Source organism: Orycteropus afer, unplaced genomic scaffold, assembly GCF_000298275.1.
Source record: "Orycteropus afer afer isolate SDZICR_OR568_19922 unplaced genomic scaffold, OryAfe1.0 scaffold00185, whole genome shotgun sequence".
NCBI lineage: Eukaryota > Metazoa > Chordata > Mammalia > Tubulidentata > Orycteropodidae > Orycteropus > Orycteropus afer.
The window spans coordinates 4616148-4639081 of record NW_006921772.1 but is presented as its reverse complement, the minus strand read 5'-3'; the positions used below and the strand labels follow the sequence as shown (position 1 = coordinate 4639081).

At 37.2% G+C, this 22934-nt stretch overlaps 1 protein-coding gene across 1 annotated transcript in view; it reads right to left on the bottom strand.

The window, feature by feature from the left end:
* Positions 1-10952: 10952 nt before the first annotated feature.
* The window catches only part of MINAR2 (membrane integral NOTCH2 associated receptor 2), a 36892-nt gene continuing 24910 nt past the window's right edge, over positions 10953-22934 (bottom strand). The window contains exons 2-3 of the mRNA XM_007947464.1: positions 18404-18631; positions 10953-11132 (exon numbers count right to left, since the gene is read on the bottom strand). Coding sequence (XP_007945655.1) covers positions 10953-11132; positions 18404-18631 — 408 coding nt within the window. The remainder of the gene's footprint in view (positions 11133-18403; positions 18632-22934) is intronic.

Here is a 22934-nt window from a genome sequence, read left to right as displayed (position 1 = left end):
TACTTCCGTAGTGATACTGCCTCGGAAACCCAAGGAGGGGTCGCTATGAGTCAGGGCTGACTCGATGGCACATAACAACAACAACAACAACAACAAAAGCAAGCGGGAGTCTATGGATGGGGCAAATAGTTAATGCACTGGACCCATAAAGGAACGGTTGGAAGTTTGATTCCAATCAGAGACACCTCTAAGAAAGTCCTGACAATCTACATGTGAAAAATTAGGTATTGAAAACCCTATGGAGACTTCATTTCTACTGTGACACATATAGGTTGCCACTAGACAGAGTCCACCTCTAACCACAACTGCAAATGCTTGGTTTTTTCAGAGGTGGCAGTAATAAATATGATCAGCAGATGGCAGTAGTACACTTTGGATAAATGGATCTGCCAAAGACACCTTTATTTAATTTATTTGGTTATTTTTCCACTTGCTAAACTCTCCACCAGGAGCTCTGGTGGCCTAATGCCTAAGGCATGGTACTGCTAACCAGAAGGCTAGCGGTTCAAACCCACCAGCCACTACTTGGAAGGAAGACTGGCAATCTACTTCCATAGAGACACTGCCTGGGAAACCCAAGGAGGGGTTGTTATGAGTTGGGACCCACTGGGAGGCAGTGAGGAGCTTTGGTGGTACAGTTGTAAAAGCATTAGGCTGCTAATCAAAAGGCAGGTGACTTGAATCCACCAGCCACTCCTTGAGAGAAAGATGAGGTAGTCTGCTTCTGTAAAAAGATTTATCAAAAGATTTATGGCCTTGGAAATACCATGGGGACAGTTCTACTCTATTCTATATGGTCACTATGAGTTGGGGTCCTCTCAATGGCAATGGGTTAAACTTTCCACCAGGTGATAGCAACATGAATAGAGAAGGAATAACAGTTACTGGGCTATGTAAAAATCACTTTTATTCCTTTTGTTAAATCTGAGAGCAACACTTTAAAAACTATCTACAGTTGGATTTTTTTTTTTTCTTCTACAAAATTAGTGTATCATTGCTTTTAGGCCTCCCCATTCTAACTTAATTTATTTAAATAAATAAATAAAATTAAAACTACAGACTGAGGTGCACCTTCCAAAGAATCTGGAATATATTTTTTGAAAGTAAATTGTTAGTTTTCCTTAATAATTGATAGCACCTGGGCTTTCTTAACATACATGGAAAAAAAAAAAAATAGAGTAGCTAAAATTGCAGTGTTGAAGATAGCAATAATATTTATTGACCACCAAGGATAATTTTTAAATGCTTTGAAAATATTAGTTCAATGAATCTGTATTAGAGTCTTTCAAGAGAGCTCAAATTTTAATTCAGTCCTATTCAGGGCCATCACCTCTGATGATGTCATGCTTTTTCTGCTTGAGACATTTACACAGAAACCAATACTGAAGGAGAAATTGAGATTGCTTTCAAGGTATGATTTTGAGTGCAAGCAGGAAAGTATTCTCTCTGCCTTTGAGTTCCCCTCACACACGTGCATGCCATTAATTCAATGAAGGAAAATAATGTATTTTGATTCTACCATTACATGAAAGGCTATGGGAGCAATAGCAAAGTAATAAACTCATTCACACTGAAATATAAATGACATAAAATCATAAATGAGAGTAGAAGAGGGCTAGAGGGAGCAGAGGCATACTAAGTAGGAGCTTGACTGGACAGAAGAGAAGAAAATGGGACGAGGGCAAGGAGGTCAGGTAAGTAGTCTTTACCTTTCTCCTGTGGTCACCCCTGCTAAGTGCCTCACCTATACAGGGTCCTGGACAGCCAGATTTAACTGTATGCAGCACAAATGCTTACCATGTGTAGCAGATGCCTGAAAATGTTCCCAAGACCTTAGAGGCAATTAAGCTTTAAGAACAGAATAATTTAAAGTGTGTGTTTGAGATGTGTCCTTGTGAGAGTGGCACTGCTCTCACTAAATACTCAGGACCTTCATTTTTCTTGTAATTCACTTCTAAACTGGACTAGGAACAATCTACTACAGACAAGAATAGGAATAGAAACGTCAAGGGTTACAAATATAATTGAGATTGTTTTTTGTGCCCCATGATTTTATTGTCTACTAGGGGATGGAAGGAGCTCTGGTAGCATGGTGCCTAAGGCACTTGACTGCAAACCAGAAGGCTGGCTGCTCAAACCTACTAGCCACTCCTCGGAAGGAAGGTTGGGCAATCTACTTCTGTAGAGATACTGCCTAGGAAACCCAAGGAGAGGTCGCTATGAGTTAGGACTGACTCCATGGCAGTAAAGGGGAGGTAAGCCCTCCTTGCCCTTTTATAATGCTCTCTATTTAAAAAATCTTTGAGAGTCATGGAAACAAAATAATATGGCAATCTCAAAGGACAAAACCTAACTTTAAGCTAATGAGGAGAGGAGAAACTCTATTATTTCCTGTACTAGATATACTTAGGAGCTCTGGTGGTGTAGTGTTTAAGGTATTTGACTGCTAACCAGAAGGCTGGCAGTTCAAAACCATGAGCGACTCCTCGGAAGGAAGGTTGGGCAATCTACTTCCACAGAGATACTGCCTCGGAAAACCAAGGAGGGGTCACTGTGAGTCGAATTGACTCCATAGCAGTGAGTTTGGGGTTTTTTTAGATGTACTTAGAGTGGGGTCTGAAAAGTGTTTCATGCACAAGATAGCTTTAAGAAAGAAGAGGAAGGAGTGGGAATGAAAGTCTTAGGGAAGGGCATTCTAGCAGAAAAGGGAGAGTGGTGACTTGACTCTCCATCTGTGGCCAGAAAATCATGTCCTCAGATATCTACAAGCAATGTAAGGTGAACTTGTGCGGCCAGTTGTTGTTTTTAGGAGCTGTTGAGTCAGTTTATAGTGACCCTTGCACAAAAGAACGAAACAGTGCCAGATCCCACACCAATCTCACAATCTTTGCTATTCTTGAGCCCATCATTGAAGCCACTGTGTCTATCCTGTTGAGATTCTTCTTTGCTGGCCTTCTATTTTACCAAGCATTATATCCTTCTCCAGGGAATGGGCCCTTCTGACAACATAACCAAAGTACATGAGACAAAGTCTGGCTGTTCTCATTTCCAAGGAGAATTCTGGCTGTACTTCACCAGGACAGATTTATTTAATCTTTGAACTGTCCTTGGTATTTTCATCATTCTTCAGTAACATCACAATTCATAGGCATCAACTCTTCTTTAGTCTTCCTTACTCATTGTCCAGCTTTTACATGCATATGAGGTGGCTGAAAATATCATAGCTTGGATTAGGCACACCTTAGTCTTCAAAGTGTTGTCTTTGCTCTTTAACACTTTAAAGAGGTCTTTTGCAGCAGATTTGTGAAGTACAGTGAGATATCTGATTGCTTGACTGATGCTTCCATGGGTATTGATTGTGAATCCAAGTAAAATGAAATTTTTCACAACTTCAATCTTTTCTCCATTTATCATGTTGTTGCTTATTGGTCCAGTTATGAAGACTTTTGTTTTCTTTATGTTGAGGTATAATCCATACTGTAGCCTTTGATTTTCATCATTATGTGCTACAAGTCTTCTTTCACTTTCTGTGAGTAAATTTGTCTCATTTGCATATGGCAAGTTGTTAATGAGTCTTTTTCCAATCCTGATGCCATATTCCTGTTCATATAGTCCATATTCCCAGATTATTTGCTCAGTTTACAGACTAAATAGGTATAGTGAAAAGATACAACTCTGGCACTTAATTGTCCTAATATTAAAACATGTTGTATCTCCTTACCACCACTCATCTGTCAGTTTGTTCCACTGTGGTGGCGTGTGTGTTGCTGTAAGGCTGGAGGCTATGCCACCAATATTTCAAATATTAGTAGAGTCACCCATGGTGGACAAGTTTCAGTGGAGTTTCCAGATGAAGACAGATTGAGAAGAAAGATGGGACCATCCACTTCTGAGACAATTGGCCAGTGAAAAACCCTACAAATAGCAGTGACACACTTCTTGATATATTACTAGAAAATTTTACAAATAGCCTGGAAACATTGTGTGATATAGTGCTGGAAGATGAGTTTCTCAGGTTGGAAGGTACTCAAAATATGACAGGGGAAGAGCTGCCTCCTCAAAGTAGTGTTGACATTAATGACACCGATTAAGCAAAACTTTTGGGACCTATCTTTGCTCATGGGCATATCTCAAAATGGGAATAAACACCTAGAAACATCTATTAATAACTGGAATGTGAAATGTATGAAGCATGATTCTAGAAAAACAGGAAGTTGTCAAAAATGAAATGGAGTGGATAAAGATCAATATCCCAGGCATCAGTGAGCTGAAATGAACTGGTAGTGGTCATTTTGAATCAGACAATCAACTGGCCTACTATGCTAGGAATGGCAAATTAAAGAGGAATGGCCTCACATTTATGCCAAAAAAAAAAAAAAAATGTTTTAAGATCTATCTTGATGTACAATGCTGTCAGTGATAGGATATATCCATATGCCTACTAGGAAGACCTTAGTACTACTATTATTCAAATTTACACACCAACCATTAAAGCCAAAGATGAAGAAATTGTAAATTTTTTCTACCAACTTCTGCAGTCTAAAATTGACCAAACTTGCAATCAAGATGTATTGATTATTATTAATGATTGGAATGCAAAAGCTAGAAACAAAGAAGAATAATCAATAGTTGGAAAACATGGCCTTGGTGATAGAAATGATGTCAGAGATCACATGATAGAATTTTGCAATACCAACAATTTATTCATTGCAAATACTTTTTTTCAACAACATGATTTGTGGTTATACACATGGACCTCATCAGATGGAATATACAGGAATCAGATTGACTACATCCATGATAAGAGGTAGTGGAGAAGCTCAATATCTTCAGCCAAAACAAGGCCAAGAATTGACTGTAGAACAGACCATCAATTGCTTATTTGCAAGTTCAAGTTGAAGCTGGAGAAAATTAAAACAAGTTCCCTAGAGCCAAAATATGACCTTGATTATAGTCCACTGAATTCAGAGACCATCTGAAGAATAGATTTGACACATTGTACACCAATGACCAAAAACTAGACGAGCTGTGAGATGGCATCAAGGAGATAATACATGATGAAAGAAAAAGGTCATTAAAAAGATAAAAAAAGAAGAAAAGACCAAAATGGATGTCAGAAGAGATTCTGAAACTTGCTCTTGAATGGAGAGTAGTTCAAGCAAATGGAAGAAATGACAAGATAAAAGAGCTGAACAGAAGACTTCAAAGAGCAACTTGACAAGATGAAGTAAATTATTATAATGAAAATGTGCAAAGACCTGGAGTTAGAAAACCAAAAGTGAAGAACATGCTCATCATTTCTCAAGGTGAAATAACTGAAGTAAAAATTAAAGCCTCCAGTTGCAATATTGAAGGATGTATGGGCAACATATTGAATGATTCACAAAGCATCAAAGAAGATGGAAGGAATACAATACAAAAACAATTGGTTGATTTTCAACTATTTCAGGAGACAGCATATGACCAAGAAAGAATGGTATTGAAGGAAGAAGTCAAAGATGTACTGAAGGAATTGTTGAAAAACAAGCCTCAAGGAATTGATAGAATGTCGATTGAGATGTTTCAAGTAATGGATGCAGTGTTGAATGCACTTGCTCGATTATGCCAAGTAATTTGGAAGATAGCTACCTGGAAAAGGACTGGAAAAGATCAATATTTGTGCCCATTCCAAAGAAAGGTGATCCAACAGTATGTGGAAATTATCAAACAATATTATTAATATCACAAGCAAGGAAAATTTTGCTGAAGACAATTCAAAAACAGTTACAGCAGTATGTTAACAGAGAATTTGCAGAACTTCAAGCCAGATTCAGAACAGAATGTGGAACAAAGGATACCATTGCTGATGTCAGATGGACCTGGACCGAAAGCAAAGAATACCAGAGAGCCAGAGAGATATTTACCTGTGTTTTATTGACTATGCAAAAGCATTTGACTATGTGGATCATAACAAATTATTGATAACATTGATAATAACGGGAATTCCAGAACTATTAGTGCTTATGAGGAATCTGTACATAGCCCAAAATGTTGCTCTTTGAACAGAACAAAGAGATACTACATGGTTTAAAATCAGGAGAAATGTGTGTCAAGGGTTCTGCTTTTTCACCATTATTATTCAGTCTGTATGATAAACAGATAATCTAAGAAGCTGGACTATATAAAGAACACAGCATCAGACTTGGAGGAAGACTTATTAACAATCTGCCATATGCAGATGACATAATCTTCCTCACTGAAAGTGAACATGACATGAAGCACTTGCTGATGAAGATCAAAGATTATAGCCTTCAATATGGGTTACATTTTAACATAAAGAAAACACAAATCCTCACAACTGAATCAATAAGCAATGTCACAATAAATGGAGAGAAGATTGAAATTGCCAAAAGTTTCATTTTACTTGGATCCAAAATCAACACCCATGCAAGCCGCAGTAATGAGTCAGACATTCTATTGCAACTTGTAAGTCTGTTACAAAAACCTGTAAATGGTTGAGGAGTAAAGATGTCACTTTGAAGACTAAGGTGGGCCTAACCCAAATCATGGTATTTTCAATCACCTTAATATGCATTTGAAAGTTGGACAATGAATGAGAAAGAGCAAGCAAGAGCTTACACCTTTGAATTATGCTGTTACTGAAGAATACTGGAAAAACCAAGGACTGCCAGAAGAATGAACAAACCTATCCCAGAAGAAGTGCAGCCAGAATGCTCTTTGGAAGCAAGAGTGGCCTGACTTCATCTTACTTCTTTCATCATGTTTTCAGAAGGGACCATTCCCTGTGGAAAAATATCATTCTCAGTAAAGTAGAGGGTCAGGGAAAATGGGGAAGGCCCTCAACAAGAAGGAAAGGCACAGTGGCTGCAACAATGGGCTCAAGTATAGCAAGGATTGTGAGGGTGATGCATTCCCAGCCAGTGTTTCATTCTGTTGCACATGGGTCTCTATGAATCAGAGCCAGCTCGACAGCACCTAAGAACGACAACAACAACAGTATCTTCTTATTGTCTTCAAACAACAGCCTTTTGGCTGTACAGGAACTCTTGTACAAGTTCCTCATGAGCACAATTAAGTGCTCTGAAATTCCCATTCTTTGCAATGTTATGCATAATTTGTTATGGTCCACACTATTGAATGTCTTTGTATGCTCAGTAAAATACATCTTTTATTCTTTGCTTTTAGCCAAGATCCATTTGACAACAGCATTCCACACCCTCTTCTGAATCCAGCTTGAATTTCCGGAAGTTCCCTGTCAACATATTGTTGCAACCATATTTGAATTAACTTTAGCAAATTTTTACTAGCTAACAAAAATTAATAATAACATTGCCATTAGCTAAGCAACTACTTGCTACGCAGGTACTATACAACCTAGGTTGCTAAAAAGAGGCCTTGAAACACTGATGAAGATCAAAGACTACAGCCTTCAGTATGGATTATACCTTAACATAAAGAAAACAAAAGTCCTCAAAACTGGACTAATAACCAGCATCATGATAAATGGAGAAAAGACTGAAGTTGTGAAAGATTTCATTTTACTAGGATCCACAATCAATGCACATGGCAGGTCTAATCAAGAAATCCAATGATGTATTGCATTAGGCAAATCTACTACAAAGGCTTCTTTTAAGTGTTAAAGAGCGAAGACATCACTTTGAAAACTAAGATGCATCTGCCCCAATCCATGGCATTTTAAATTGCCTTATATGTATGCGAGAGTTGACCAATGACTAAAGAAGACCAAGGAAGAATTGATGCTTTTGAATTGTGGTGTTGGCAAAGAATATTGAACTTACATGGACTGCCAAAAGAACAAACAAATGTGTCTTGGATGAAATAAAGCCAGAATGTTCGTTCAAACAAGATTGACAACACTTTGCCTCTTGTTCTTTGGTCATGTTGTCAGGAGGAATAGGCCCTGGAGAAGGATATCATACTGGGAAAAGTAGATTTAAAAAAAAAAACAAAACTCACTTCCACTGAGTTGATTCCTACTCATAGCAACCCCTATTAGGTTTCTGAGGAAGTAAATCTTTACAGAAGTAGATTGCCCAGCCTTCTTTCTGTGGAGTGGCTGATGGGTTTGAACCACCAACCTTCTGGTTAGCAGTCAAATGCCTTAGGTATTACCCACTAGAAGTAGATGGTCACTTGACAAAGAGGAAGACCCTCAAGGAGATGGAATGACACAGTGGCTGCAACAACAGACTCAAGCATACCAAGGATCATGAGGATGGCAGGCAGTGTTTCATTCTGTTGTACATAAGGTCACTAGGCCAGAGAACTGACTCAACAGCACCTAACCCCACCAAAACAAGCAACTACTTAAAAGGAACCAGGCATTGTTATTGTCTAAGTGTCTTACTTAGTCCTTAAAAACCATTGTCATTCAGTTGAATCTGACTCATGGCAACCCTAGAGGACAGACTAGAGCTGCTCCATAGGAATTCTAAGGCTTTGATTTTTATAGACGTACAATGCCACATCTTTCTCCTACAGAGCAGCTAGAGAGATCAAACCACTGACCTTTTGGATAGCAGATGAACACTTAACCACTACATCACTAGGGCTCCTTACTTATTTCTTAGGCCAGCCATACTGAGATTGGAATTGTTTGATTATCAATTGAGGTATTTCAATAAACCCATGAACCATTGGAAGTGATCACTTGTCTACGGCAAGAAATTTAGAAGATAGTTACCTGGCCATTTAACAAGAAGAGATTCATATTTATGCCCATTCCAAAGAAAGGTGATCAAACAGAATGTGGAAATTATCAAATAATGTCATTAATATCACACACAAGCAAAATTTTGGTGAAGATTGCTCAAAAATGCTTGCAGCATTATATGGACAGGGAACTCCCAGAAATTCAAGCTGGATTCAGAAAAGGATGTGGAATGATGGATATCATTGCTAATGTCAGATGGATCTTGGCTGAAAACAGAGAACACCAGAAAGATATTTACCCATGTTTTATTGATTATGCAAAGGCATTCAATTGTGTGGATCATAACAAATTGTGGATAACATTGAATAAGTGGAATTCCAGAATAGGTAATTGTACTCATGGAAAATGTGTACATAGACTAAGCAATAGTCATTCACACAGGACTTACTGAATGGTTTAAAATCAGGAAAAGTGTGTATCAGGGTTGTACCCTTTCACCATACCTATTCAGTCTGTATGCTCAGAAACAAATCTGAGAAGCTGGACTGTATGAAGCAGAATGTGGCATCAGGATCAGAGGAAGACTCATTGACAACCTGTGATATGCAGCTGGCACAACCTTGCTTGCTGAAGCAAGAGGACTTGAAACATTTATGGATGAATACCAAAGACAAATAACAACAACAACAACAACCAAAGACTACAGCCTTCGGTATGGATTACATCTCAACATAAAGCAAACAAAAATCCTTACAACTGAATCAAGAAAGAACATCATGATAAATAGAAAAAGTATTGAAATTGTCAAGAATTTCATCTTACTTGGATCCACAACCAACGTTTATGGAAGAAGTACTCAGGAAATCAAACAGCATATTACACTGGGCAAATCTGCTGCAAAAGACGTCTTTAAAGTGTTACACAGCAAAGATGTCGTTTTGAGGACTAAGGTGAGGCTCACACCATGGTAATTTCAATCACCTCATGTGCATGTGAAAGCTGGGCAAGGAATAAGGAAGACCAAAGAAAAGGCTATGCCTTTGAATTATGGTGTTGGTGAAGAATATTGCATATGCCATGGACTGACAGAAGACAAGTCTTGGACAAAGTACAGCCAGAGTGCTCCTGAGAAGTGAGGATGGCAAGACTTCATCTTACATACTTCAGACATGTTATCAGGAGGGACAAGTTCCTGGAGAAGAATATCATGCTTGGTAAATCAGAGGTTCAGCTTAAAAGTGGAAGACCCTCAATGAGATGCATTGACACAGTGGCTAGAACAATGGGCTCAAACATAGCAACAATTTTCAGAATGGCACAGGACTGGGCAGTGTTTTGTTCTATTATATATAGGGTCACTGTAAGTTGCAACTGACTTGCTGACAACTCCCAAGAACAGCAACATTGGTATATTAATCTTGCTTTAGAAATAACTTGCCCGGGGTCCAATAGTTACCAAATGGCCCAGTTAGGATTCAAATTGCGCACTCTTTGCAGTATTCCCTCTGCTTATTTAGGGCCTTTCTCCTAGGACATGGCTGTCAATGTGTGCTTAGTGACTGCCACTAGGGGTCACACTAACCAATTTGGCTCCCTTGGATGTATTAGTAAGCAAAATTATGTCTGAATGTAATTAATTATATAACTGTGGCCTGTCCAAATTTAGTTCCACTGAAATTGTAACGTGACATTGAAGCATTATAAAGGATTACGGGTAAAATAAGAATAGGTTTAACTAGAGTTTTCTTTTCCCTTTCATCCTTTTCTGGCTTAACAGAGATACCGAAAGATAGGCCAGGGAATGAGTGCAACCCAATAGGCAACATGACCAAAAGGTTTTATCCTGTAAACCTGACAGTTGGCCAAAAAGTGATCTGCTCAACTTTCCTCGAGACTACAGAGGAGAGGAAAGATAATAGTGTTTTAAAAACAAGGTGGATATTGTTTGAACCTTAAAGCAAAGCTACTGACAATTGTTGATGCCGTTTTGTTCTTATCAAATGTTTCTCTTTGGTGGTTTATAGCTACTTTTCTGTGGTTATGTTCCCTGGAATTCCTGCTTCCCAAAAGTCAAAGCTGGGGCTAGAATTCTTACAAACTTTTCATAGAACAAAATAGAGAAAGCCAACATATGTTAGGAAACTTTAGCACCGTATGTGACAATTAGAATTATTTATGTAATCAACAGTACAATGTACATATACTGCATGAACAGATTTTTCTGAAAACTTTTATTTAGAGATATTTTAAGAAATTTAAGGTAGCTGTGGCCATTTCCTTAAGTGAAAGAAGCACTGATCGTCACTATGGAAACCAAAATGCAGGCAGCAAGGAGCAAAAGCAGACCTATACGGCAGTATTTCAATTGCTTCTCTTGTTTCTCTTCCTTTTTCAATAAGGTGTCAAACCCTGGTGTGTACATGTCTCCCAACCAAAATCGAAGGTCATTAGGGTTTTCCTAAAAGAGGATTATATAGAGAAGACAATCAATCAATCAGATTAATTAAGATTGCAGAACAATACACTGTCAGTGGTACTGACATATTTACACTTTTCTAGGGAGGATTTAGGACCCCTGAGTGGTGTAAACAGTTAACACACATGGTTGATAACTGAAAGGTTAGTGATTGAAGTCCACCCAGAGGTGCCTTGAAAGAAAGGCCTGATGATCTATCTCTGAAAATCAGCCCTTGGAAACCCTCTGGGGCACAGTCCTACCTTACACACATGGTGCTGCCATGAGTCAGAGTTGACTCCACAACAAGTGTTTTATGTTGCTGTTTTTTTCTTTTTTTTTATTTTTAACTGGCATAAGGTTTAGTGTTGTGGCTCAAATAAGAGTCTAAAAAACAACAACAAAAAAGACTTCTCTAAATAGCGTAAACATCCAGCCAAAGCCTCAGGCTGACCAGTATTCTCTGAAGCTTCAATCTGAAAGTCTTCATGAGAAGTCATTAAAGATTTGCATGATTTGTTAAATTGCTTATGCTGGAGAATCAGAAACACAGTCGTGTTTCAGTAATGTTTTAGCCAAGTTAGTGTCTCTCACAAAACAGTGCATTAAAATCAGGTAAGTGAATTGATGTGAAGTGAAAATTCTTTGCTTTAGGTAAACCTTAGCAGCTTAATTTTGTCTGCATAGTAAGGAAGTGTGTCAAGTTTTTTAATAAATCTGGGAGCTTAGGTCCATGGAAGAAAGAGTGAGACTAAAAGTCAAGAGCCCCTTCTGGGATCCCCAACCTGCTAGTCTTACCTAATGAAGACTGCAGTTATTAAGGGTCAGTGCCCAGAAAGCTTGACACTATTTGGCTCCCCTTCCCCACACCAGCTTCTGCTCTATGTCTCTGTTTCTTTCACCAGCCTCATCATCGTTTCAGTCCCACAGAATTGTCTTCAACTCAACCTGATCTCTTGTGTCCATAATCACCTGCAAACTCTACTGTCCATATTTATTTATTTACATTTTTTTAATTCCTTTTTTAAAAACTCAATGTCTATGTTGGGCATCTAATAGGCACACAACAAATTCTTGTTGCATCTTGAATTTCTCTGCTTTCAGAAACCCAAGTCAGGCTTCGTTCTTTCTCACCAGGATTATTGCAATGGCTTGCGGCCAGACTTCTCACCCTCTGTCTGCCTCTCTCTGAGATATTGTCTCAATTGACTTATAGTTAGGCTTGAAGTATGGTCTAGACAGTTCCCATGGCTGACCATCAGGAGCCAATGAACTATTTTCATACCTATGGGTGCACTACTAGGAGAAGAAAGAGCCCTGGTGGCACAGAGGTTAAAGCTCTGGCTGCTAATGAAAAGTTAGGCAGTTAAGAAGCTACCAGCCTCTCCATGGGAGAAAGATGTGGCAATCTTCTTCGGCAAAGATTTACAACTTTGGTGCTAAGGTAGGAATGTGCATTTACATAAGGAGATGGGGTAGATTTGGATGATGGTAATAGAATTCTTCCACTACTTCTGTATTGGTTTGATTGTCCTAGTCACAGAGAAGTTAAAATAATAAAATAAAATTTGGATCTCCTCTAATGAAGCATAGATGATTTTAAAATCCTCCTTTGCCTCATTCTTATCCCCTGTTTTGTCTGTGTTCCAGTCGGAGACCTGTCTTTTTCCATGATTATACCTGTTCTGTAAAAGCTTCCTTCCCAAACCAAAAATGGAGATTATATTCTCATTATTCTGTTTCTAGCTTTTCTTGGCAAGTAAATATAGGCCTTTTTTCTTCTCCACTTTATAAACTCGTAGTAACTTAGAATTTTAATGTTGGATAATGGGGAGGAAATTTCCGTAAAATTAAGTTGTCCATCTAAGCATTTGAAAGATGGCAGTGACCAGAGACACCTGGAAGCTTTACAGCCCATACATGATGGCAAGGTTCAGAAAATAAGTGAGGGGTTCTGTCTGCTGATTATGAGATGTGGAAAAGGATATTAGTGAAAGAAATTGAATGAATGAGGTAGGGGAAGAAAATCTAATGAAAACCCAAAGGAATGGCTTCTGGAAGCTTCCCTCAAATAAGTCAGCACTATAGAATGGCAACATGAGGTCTCATGAACTGGCCTCAGACCTGAGGGCCCACTGCTTTGAGCGGGGTGGGTGGGCATGTAGAGAACTGAGAATGGTGGAGGTGGATCCTGGTTTTTGTAAAACAATGTGTCCACCATATTGGTAATTTTTCAAACTTCCTGAACCTAATTCCTGTCCTTGGCCAACTTAAAAAATTATTTCTCATTACCAGTGATGTTTAATTTTCATAGTCTAAAATTTGAATGTTTTCATTTACCTGTTATTTTTATTTTTAATCTTATTTTCCCATTATTATATTCTTTAAGCCATACCTGTAGCAAAATTGGACCACCTGTTACTTTGACTTTCCTGTATTTGTGCCTCTGCTCTTGCTGCTCCTTCTGACGGAAGAGCCTGTCCACTCAACACAAACCATCTGTGTCTTTGCAGTTTGACACATCCTTCAAACCCGGCATAATTAACTTTTTCATGAAGTGTTTTCCTAATCAGATGTGACCTTGTCCGCTTCTGAATCTTTATAGCACTTTATACTATTATAGTCACTTTTCTCTATCTTGTGTGATTAAAAACAAACAAACAAACAACTCACTACCATCAAGTCAATTTTGACTCCTAGAGATGCCTGATGGATTTCCAAGGGTTCATATATTTATGGAAGCAGACTGCTTCATCTTTCTTGCATGGAACAGCTGATGGGTTCGGACCACTGACCTTTTGGTTAGCAGCCAAATGCCTTAATCAATACACCACCAGAGCTCCTTATCTTGTGCTATAGTCATTTATTTTCTCAGTTGGATGAAGTTATTGAGAGCAGTGACAGTAATATTCATCTCTCTAGTCCTATTTTCATGCATGTAAATAGCAAAGGGAAGAAAAGAAGGATAGGATATAGTCAAAAAATATTTGCATAGTAAATTGATACTTTTTTTTTGGTAATAGCAGAAAATGACTTATTAGAGGTTGTGATCCTAAGAACCCTGCTAAAAATCACAAGATTATTGTTTCTATGGGAGGACCATTTGTTTTGAAAACTTCTCTAGAAGACAGACTACATTGAGGAGGTACATTCAAGCTACTAAGATATTAAGAAAGTTCAAGGATTCTGGGTAATGAAATATTTCAAGGAATGCATATTTGAGGTCCTAAGAAATACACGTAGGATTTTAAGGGAGCATGCTGCTGTCCCTTCCATACACACACACACACACACACACACACAAAACATCGTCCTTGAAAATCCTGAGTGCTTAAGCATGGGGTTTAGAACAGGTATACATTTTTAAAGGAAGGGGAGTTGGATAATATCAAGCATTCCTGGCCCTGGTGCAGGCAGAGGCAAGCCAAGGCTGGATAGGAATCCAGTCTAGTCAGAAAAACAAAGGCCTCCTTCTCTGCTTTTCAGGTATTTCTAGATCTTCTATGTGGTGGATAAGCACCATGGGGTGGGATGGGGGAGAGAAAGAAGAACTTAAGTTGGGTTTAAGCTGGGGGAATGAGTTCATTGCATACTTTTCCTATGCTGAAATGTTTTTGTTTTGCTTTGTTACTGAGACACAGGAAAATGGCCAAAATGTAAATGTGCAATCTTAAATCACTGAGTGGGCTTGAAATAAAATTTTTGATGAGAGCTGCCTTATACAGTGTCTAAGACAGAATGTTCAATAAATATTTTCCAATAATTGTTGAATAAAGAATCAGCTCTTAATCATACATGTATGTAAATATTTATGTACATAAATTCACAAAATTTGGAGAAAATAAGAAGTCTTACAAATTATTTTTTTATAAAACTTTTACCCTTCTTGAAAATCTTTCTTCTGTGCCACACCATTTCTTCCCCTCTATACCATACTAGATACTAGTAGATGCTGAAACAGTAAAACTCAAAACAAATAAATACACAAAAGTACTGATTAGGAGGAAAAAAAAGAAAGCTAAAAACCAAAATGACATGAAATCCAGAGATTTTGTGTGAGAAGTGCCTGGTTTATACAAAGAACTATGTGTTCAATTTCATTTTTGACAACTTACACTTTTCCTAGATTCATACTTTGTACATTCCACTTCTGATCATTAATAACGTTTGCAACTGTTTCCTCCCATTTTGAGTCATGGTGCATCAGTGAATGAAGGTCCCAAAGGCTTTACTCCACCCACCTCACTATGGTTGACTCTGTTTTGAGGAGGCAGCTCTTCCCCTGTATATTTTGAGTGCTTTCTGACCTTAGGGGCTCATCTTCCATCACTGTATCCGACAATGTTTCGTGGCTCTTCATAACATATCAGACAGTGTTTCACTGCTATTCATAAAGTTTCAATGGGCAATTTTTTCAGAAGTGGATAATCCTGTCCTTCTTCTCTATCTTAGTCTGAAATCCCCACTGAAACCTGTCCATCATGGGTGACCTTGCTGGTATTTGAAATACTGGGGGTGGCGGCATAGCTTCTAGTTCACAACAACATGCAAACTGACAGATGAGTGCCATACTATGCTGAGAATGACATTAAAGAAGGATGGCAGAGCATTCATTGTCAAAAAGAACATTTCAAGATCTATGCTTAAGTAAAACGCTGTCAGTGATAGGAGAATATCCATATGCCTACAAGAAAGACTAGTTAATACAACTATTATTCAAATTTATGCACCAACCACCATAGCAAAAGATGAAGAAATTGAAGATTTTTACCAACTTCTGCAGTCTGAAATTGACCAAACTTGCAATCAAGAAGTATTAATCATTGCTGGTGACTGGAATGTGAAAGTTGGAAAAAAAGAAGTATCAACATTTGGAAAATATGATCTTCATAATAGAAATGACATCAGAGATTGCATGATAGAATTTTGCAAGACTAACAACTTATTCATTGCAAACATTTTTCAACAACATAAACAGTGACTTTATATGTGGACCTCACCAGATGGAATACACAGAAATCAAATCGACTACATCTGTGAATAAAGGCAATAGAGAAACTCAGTATTTTCAGTCAAAAGAAGGCCAGAAGCTGACCGTGGAACAAAACATCAATTGTTCACATGCAAGCTCAAGATTGAAGCAGAAGAAAATTAAAGCAAGTCCACAAGAGCCAAAGTATGACCTTGAGTATATCTCACCTGAATTTAGAGACCATCTGAATAACAGATTTGATGCATTGAACACCAGTGACCAAATACCAGGTGAGTTTTGGGATGACATAAAGAACATCATACATGAAGAAAGCAAAAGGCTAAAAAGATAGGAAAGGAAGAAAAGACCAAAATGGATGTCAGAAGAGACTCTGAAACTTGCACTGAATGGCCATTAGGTAAAGCTAAAGGAAGAAATGTCAAAATAAAAAAGCTGAACAGATTTCAAAGGGTGGCTCAAGAAGACAAAGTATTATAATGGAATGTGCAAATAGCTAGAGTTAGAAAATCAAAAGGGAAGAACATGCTTGACATTTCTCAAGGTGAAAGAACTGAAGGAAAATTTCAAGCCTCAAGTTGCAATATTGAAGGACTGTATGAGCAAAATATTGAATGGTAGAAGAAGCATCAAAAGAAGATGGAAGGAATACACAGAGTTACTGTAACAACAACAACAACAACAAATTGGTTGACATCCAACCACTTCAGGAAGTAGCAGGTGATCAAGAACCAATGGCATTGAAGGAAGAAGTCCAAGCTGCACTGAAGGAATTGGAAAAAGAACAAGACTCCAGGAATTGATGGAACACCCTTTGAGATGTTTCAAGAAATGATGCAACTCTGGTGGCTCTTCCTCATTTATAATAGGAAATTTGGAGGACAGCTACCTGGACAAGAGACTGGAAGAGATCCATATTGTACCCATTCTAAACAAAGATGAACTAGCACAGTGTGAAAATTATTAAACAATATCATTAATATCACGTACAAGTAAAATTTTGCTGCAGATGATTCAAAAATGGTTGCAGCAGTATATTGAGAGAACTTCTAGAAATGCCAGCTGGATTCAGAAGATGATGTGGAATGACAGAAATCATTGCTTATGTCAGATAGATATTGGCTGAGAGCAAAGAATACCAGAAAGATGTTTACTTGTCTTTTATTGACTAGGCAAAAGCATTAGACTGTGTGGAAATTCAAGAAAGGAAATTCCAGAATGCTTAATTGTGCTCATGAGGAACCTAGGCAAATGAACAGAACAAGGGAGTACTGAATGGTTTAAAATCAGGAAGGGTGTGCATCAGGGTTGTCTCCTTTCACCATACTTATTCCATCTGTATGTTGAGCAAATAACCAGAGAAGTTGGACTATAATAAGAGGAATGCAGCATCAGGATTGGAGGAAGACTCACTAACAATCTGTGATATACAGAAGACAAAACCTTGCTTGCTGAAAGTGAAGAGGACTTGAAGCATTTGCTGATGAAGTTCAAAGACTACAGTCTTCAGTAAGGATTATACCTCGATATAAAGAAAGTAAAAATCCTCACAACTGGATCAGTAAACAACATCATGATAGATGAAGAAAAGATTGAAGTTATCAAAGATTTCATTTTACCTGGACCCAAAATCAAGACTCATGGAAGCAGCAGTCAAGAAATCAGATGTATAATGCATTAGGCAAATCTGTTGCAGAAGATTTCTTTTTGCCTTTGTGTTGAAGAGCAAAGATGTCACTTTAAAGATTAAGGTGCACCTAACACAAGCCATGGTATTTTCAGTTGTCTCATCTCCATGTGAAAGCTGGACAATGAATAAGGAAGACTGAAGAAGAGTTGATGCCTTTGAGTTGTGGTGTTGGCAAAGAATACTGAAAGTACCATAGACTACAAGAAGAGCTAACAAATCTGTCCTGAAAGAAGTGCAGTCGTTATGCTCACTAGAAGTGTGAATGGCCAGATTTTGTCTCACCTACTTTGGTCATGTTGTCAGAAGGGAACATTCCCTTGAGGACTTGGTATAGTGGAGAGTCAGAGAAAAAGGGGAAGACTCTCAACTAGATGGATTGGCACAGTGGCTGCAACAATGTATTCAACTATAGCAAGGATTGTCAGGATGGTTCAGAACAAGGCAGTGTTTTGTTCTGTTGTACATCAGGTCATGATGCATTGGAATAGACTCAATGGCACCTAACAACAACAACAACCACTTTAATGACTTTTTCTTTCAGGGTTAACTGATCTGCCTCATCAATTCAAAGAGAAGATTCTTAGCATTGAGCACCTTCAGGTAGCCTGAGAGGTTGGTGTGCATGGAACGCCTGTCATAGTCCTCAATGGTCCATGAAGGATTCTTTTTTCTATCTTCCATAGCTTCTTCCAAACTTATGTCACCGTATAGTGGGTTATTCTTCAGAACTGATGACAGGGATGGTGGGGGGATATCAGTAGCCACAGAGGCCTCTGCAGTAGCTCCCCTAACTCGTTGCACAGCAATATTCTTCTTTTCTCTCTGAGAAGAGGCAAACAGAAAAGGCTTCTATTACTAATGGAACTTCTCTGGTAGAGACACTTTGTAAGATAACTGTACCTTAAAATTTGTTGATTTTCTAGGACAAAGAATGAGGAAAGGATTCTAGGATTTAGTTTGACCATGAGTACTCCCATTAATTGAGTTATTTGTGTGTAATTATGCTCAGATTTAATAATCAGTTATAATCATTTTATAATCATTTATTAAAATTCTATTTTAATACTAAGAACACTGTTCTCTCATACAGAATTCTGAGCAAAGCCAATTTTTCCATCTGACTTGTGTTGAGGTTTCATAACATTTTCTTTTCTTCCATTTGTGCATTACAAGACTGATAAAAAATAATATGTAGTGTTACTATGTTAACCCTGGGAGCACTGGATGTGTTATGTTTAAGGCATATGACTGCTAACTAAAAGGCTGGTGGTTCAAACCCACCAGCTACTCCTTGGAAAGAAAATTGGGCAATCTATTTCTGTAGAGATACCACCTCGGAAACCCAAGTAGGGGTCACTGTGAGTCTAATTAGACTCATGTGCAGTGAGGTGAGGAGGGTATTAACCCAGCAAAGTCAAAATTAAAAGAAATATTTATAAGTATACCTTAACTGTTTCAGATGATAACTGTGAACTTTCATAAACAATCTCTTAGGGCTGTTGCTTTAGACAGCATTAAGGACTAGACTAATTCAGAATTGCACTTCTATATTTGTCTACAGACCAGCTGGCTGCTAGATGGTTCTAATGTTGGATTTCATATTTTTAAGACTTTTTAAATTAAAGTATAACATACTTATAGAAGAGTGCAAATGTCATAAATTATATAAACCCACTGCCATTGAGTCAATTCCAACTCATAGCAACCTTATGGGAGACAGTAGACTGCTTATATGGCTTCCAAGTCTGTCAGTTTTTATGGAAGCAGATTGTTTTTCTTCTGCAGAGTGGCTGGTGGGTTCAAACCACTGACCTTTTGGTTAGCAGCCAAATGTTTTAACCACTGCACCACCAGAGCTCTTTCATAAATGTATAGCTCAGTGAATTTTCACAAACTAAATAAATACAAAATTCAGCACCTAGATCATAAAACAGAACATGACTAATACCCTTGTGCCTCCTTCCAATCATAATCTCTTCCCCTACACAAGTATCCCACATTCTAAGAGCATTAGTTAGTTTGCATTTTATATAATTGGAATCATACAGTGTATACTTCTCTGTGTTTGGCTTGACCTTCAATTTTTACATGTGAAGATAATTTTTACAATTTTTTTTCTTTATGACTAAAAAAATATTATGGAAGTAGGAAAATTTAAAATTAAAATGTATTCACTGTAAACCAGAAGGCTGGCAGTTCAAACCCACCAGCCACTCCTCCGAAGGAAGGTTGAGCAATCTACTTCCGTAGTGATACTGCCTCGGCAACCCAAGGAGTGGTCGCTATGAGTCAGGTCCGACTTGACGGCACATAACAACAACAACAACAACACTGATCAAATACAAATTGAGAAGAAACAAAATGCTTATAAAGTAACACTTCAATTACGATGGGGCATCAAATATGAGCAATTACACATAACTTAATAGATAAGTTAGGTTTAACCCTTAAAAATGGTGATACATTTCATTAGTTTATAACAATTTTTCAATAAATATGTTAACGTGTTCCAGCCTTTCTAAACAGAGAATGTTCAAAGGAAATTAAATTTCTTCTGAGTCATAATTTTGGTCATCAATATACTGATGACCTCAACCTCTATTGAAGTATATAGGTCACTTTAAATATATGTTTATATTAACTTATGCTATAAAATAGCTGGTAGGCAAAAAAAAAAAAAAAATGATAAGACCATTTATCTTTCCTTTGGCCTTGAGTTTCAGTAATTTTCTTAATTCTTTCATTTTTCAGAGACTTAGAGATCAACTTGGAGAATCTCTCTGACTTTAATGGGGTGCTGATATGCTCAAGATCAATTTATATTCTATAATACTAAAGTTCTCAATGAAATAATAAATCTTTTTGACTTAACATTTGTCTGAAAGATGGATAGCCTCATTAAAAATGTTTCTGAATTGAGCAAAAAATAATTTCCTATGAAATTTAGATTGTTTGAGCTTCACATATTCTGACTCAATTTTTTTTTCTCTTCAAGGCTAGACATGTTTGATCATCTTCGGAGAGGGATAATTCTTCTGACATTGATAAATTAGGTCTGTCAGGTTCCTTGGATGCTAGCCTATTCACTGAATATCTTAAAAAAGAAAGCACTATAAATGAGGAAAATACAGTTTGAAAGTCAAAAGAAAAATACACTATCTTACAATGTATAAATAGTTAGAAAAACTAATCAGTAAATGAGAGTAAAATAATCAGGGCTATATGTAAAAGGTCATTTAAGCCCTGATTTCTAGACTGCATGTCAATTTTATGTCTCAAAGATATGTAAATGGAAATTAATAGAACAATTTTAGGAAGAATTTGATAGCAAGATCAAAAATATTTCACAATGGGTGAAGCTTATTTGTCTTTTAATAAATTTGTTTACTCAGCATTAAGAAAAGAAAAATGCATGTATTATTCTAACTCTCTGCTCTGCATTCTAAGTAGAACACACTTAACCAACCAGGCCAAAATTCAACAGCAATTACAGAAAGCACTGTCATCATCTTAATTATCTAGTGATCTAAAATAGTAAGCATTTAAAAACATTTCTTTAATGAAAGTAACATTTCGAATATTACCTAGACTTTTCTGTATTAACCATTATTTTGTTCATCTATGCCTATATACTTTAATCATTATTTGTGACAAGTAAACTATAATTCAACAGGAGAGTGAAATACAAGATATATTCAAACAAAAACTGAGAGTATATAATTAACAGAGAACTAACCTTTTGTAAAGGTACTTAAATAAGAAGGAAATTCATCCCAGAAGGAAACAATAAGATGCAAGATAGAACATTAAGCAAAACTGAATTGATAGTACGTATGTAACTTTGAGTAAGCATTCATTTTATGGGGAAAAAAAGTAATAAAAAATTATCTCCAATTCGTGAGTTTTAAAATAAGAGAATCAATTAAACACTAGACAATAATACATTCAGCACAGCTCTTTTTTATTAGGGTATTTAACTAAATCATTCCATTAGAGGTTAAAAATATTTCTAAAAACAAAAATGGAATGTTGTTGAGTGATATTGAGTCCATTTATGTTCATAGAAACCCTGTGCAACAGAGAGGAACTGCCCCAGAGTGCTTTTAGGCTATAATCTTTTTTTTTTTTTTTAAATGTGATTTGAGTGAAAGTTTACAGAGCAAATTGGTTTTCCATTCAATAATCCACACACGTTCGGTTTTGTGGCATTTATTGCAATCTCCATACTGTAACAGCATTCTTCCCACTTTCTCCCTCCACACCCCCCTTCCCTTCTTCCTTCTTTCCCATCCCTTCTCATCTTCCTAGCTGTTTCCTGGGGAAATGCCATCCTCTTGATCTCATATGCTTGATTGCTCTCATAAATGCATATCCTCCTGATATTATTGTTCCCCTTATAGGCCTGTCAATAATTGTCTGCTAGTTGAGTCACTAGGGTTAAGTTCAGTTCCTAGCTTGAAAGGTATCTGAGAACCGCAGTTTTGGAGATTTTACCAGTCTTCATCAGACCAGTAAGCCTGGTCTTTTTTTTTTTTTTAAGATTTTGAGTTTTCTTCCACATTTTCATCATGTCTTTCTACTACTGCAGAGCCACTGGATGGGTTCAAACCTCCAAACTTTGGTTAGCAGCTGAGGGCTTAATAGTTTGCACCACCAGCACTTCTTAGAATAAAATGTATAGCTTTTAAATTGACAAGGCAGCAAAAAAAATAAGTAAGTAAATAAATAAAAGTTAATGAACATTTAAGAAAACAAGAAAAATTAAACAAATAAATTTATGAGAATACTCAGGAAAACAGAAAGAAAAATATTACAAATAATCCCATTAAATGCAAGTGAATTAAACTGTCCAGTTAAATGACTAAGATTGTCAGATCAGATTTTTAAAATGAAATTGAATTATACAATATTTGAGGAGAAGTACCTAAAATATAGGGAATCAGATTCAGAAAAGATATGTATGAAAGGATGTAAAAATTATTCCTGGCAAACAGCAAATAAATGAAAGCTGGATATTGTGGCAATTAGTTAAATGCTTATCATGTTTGCTTCCCCTTGCTGAATAAATAGGATGACTACATTTCCCAGGGATTTTTTTTTTTTTTTTTTGTAGTTAGGCTGGAAC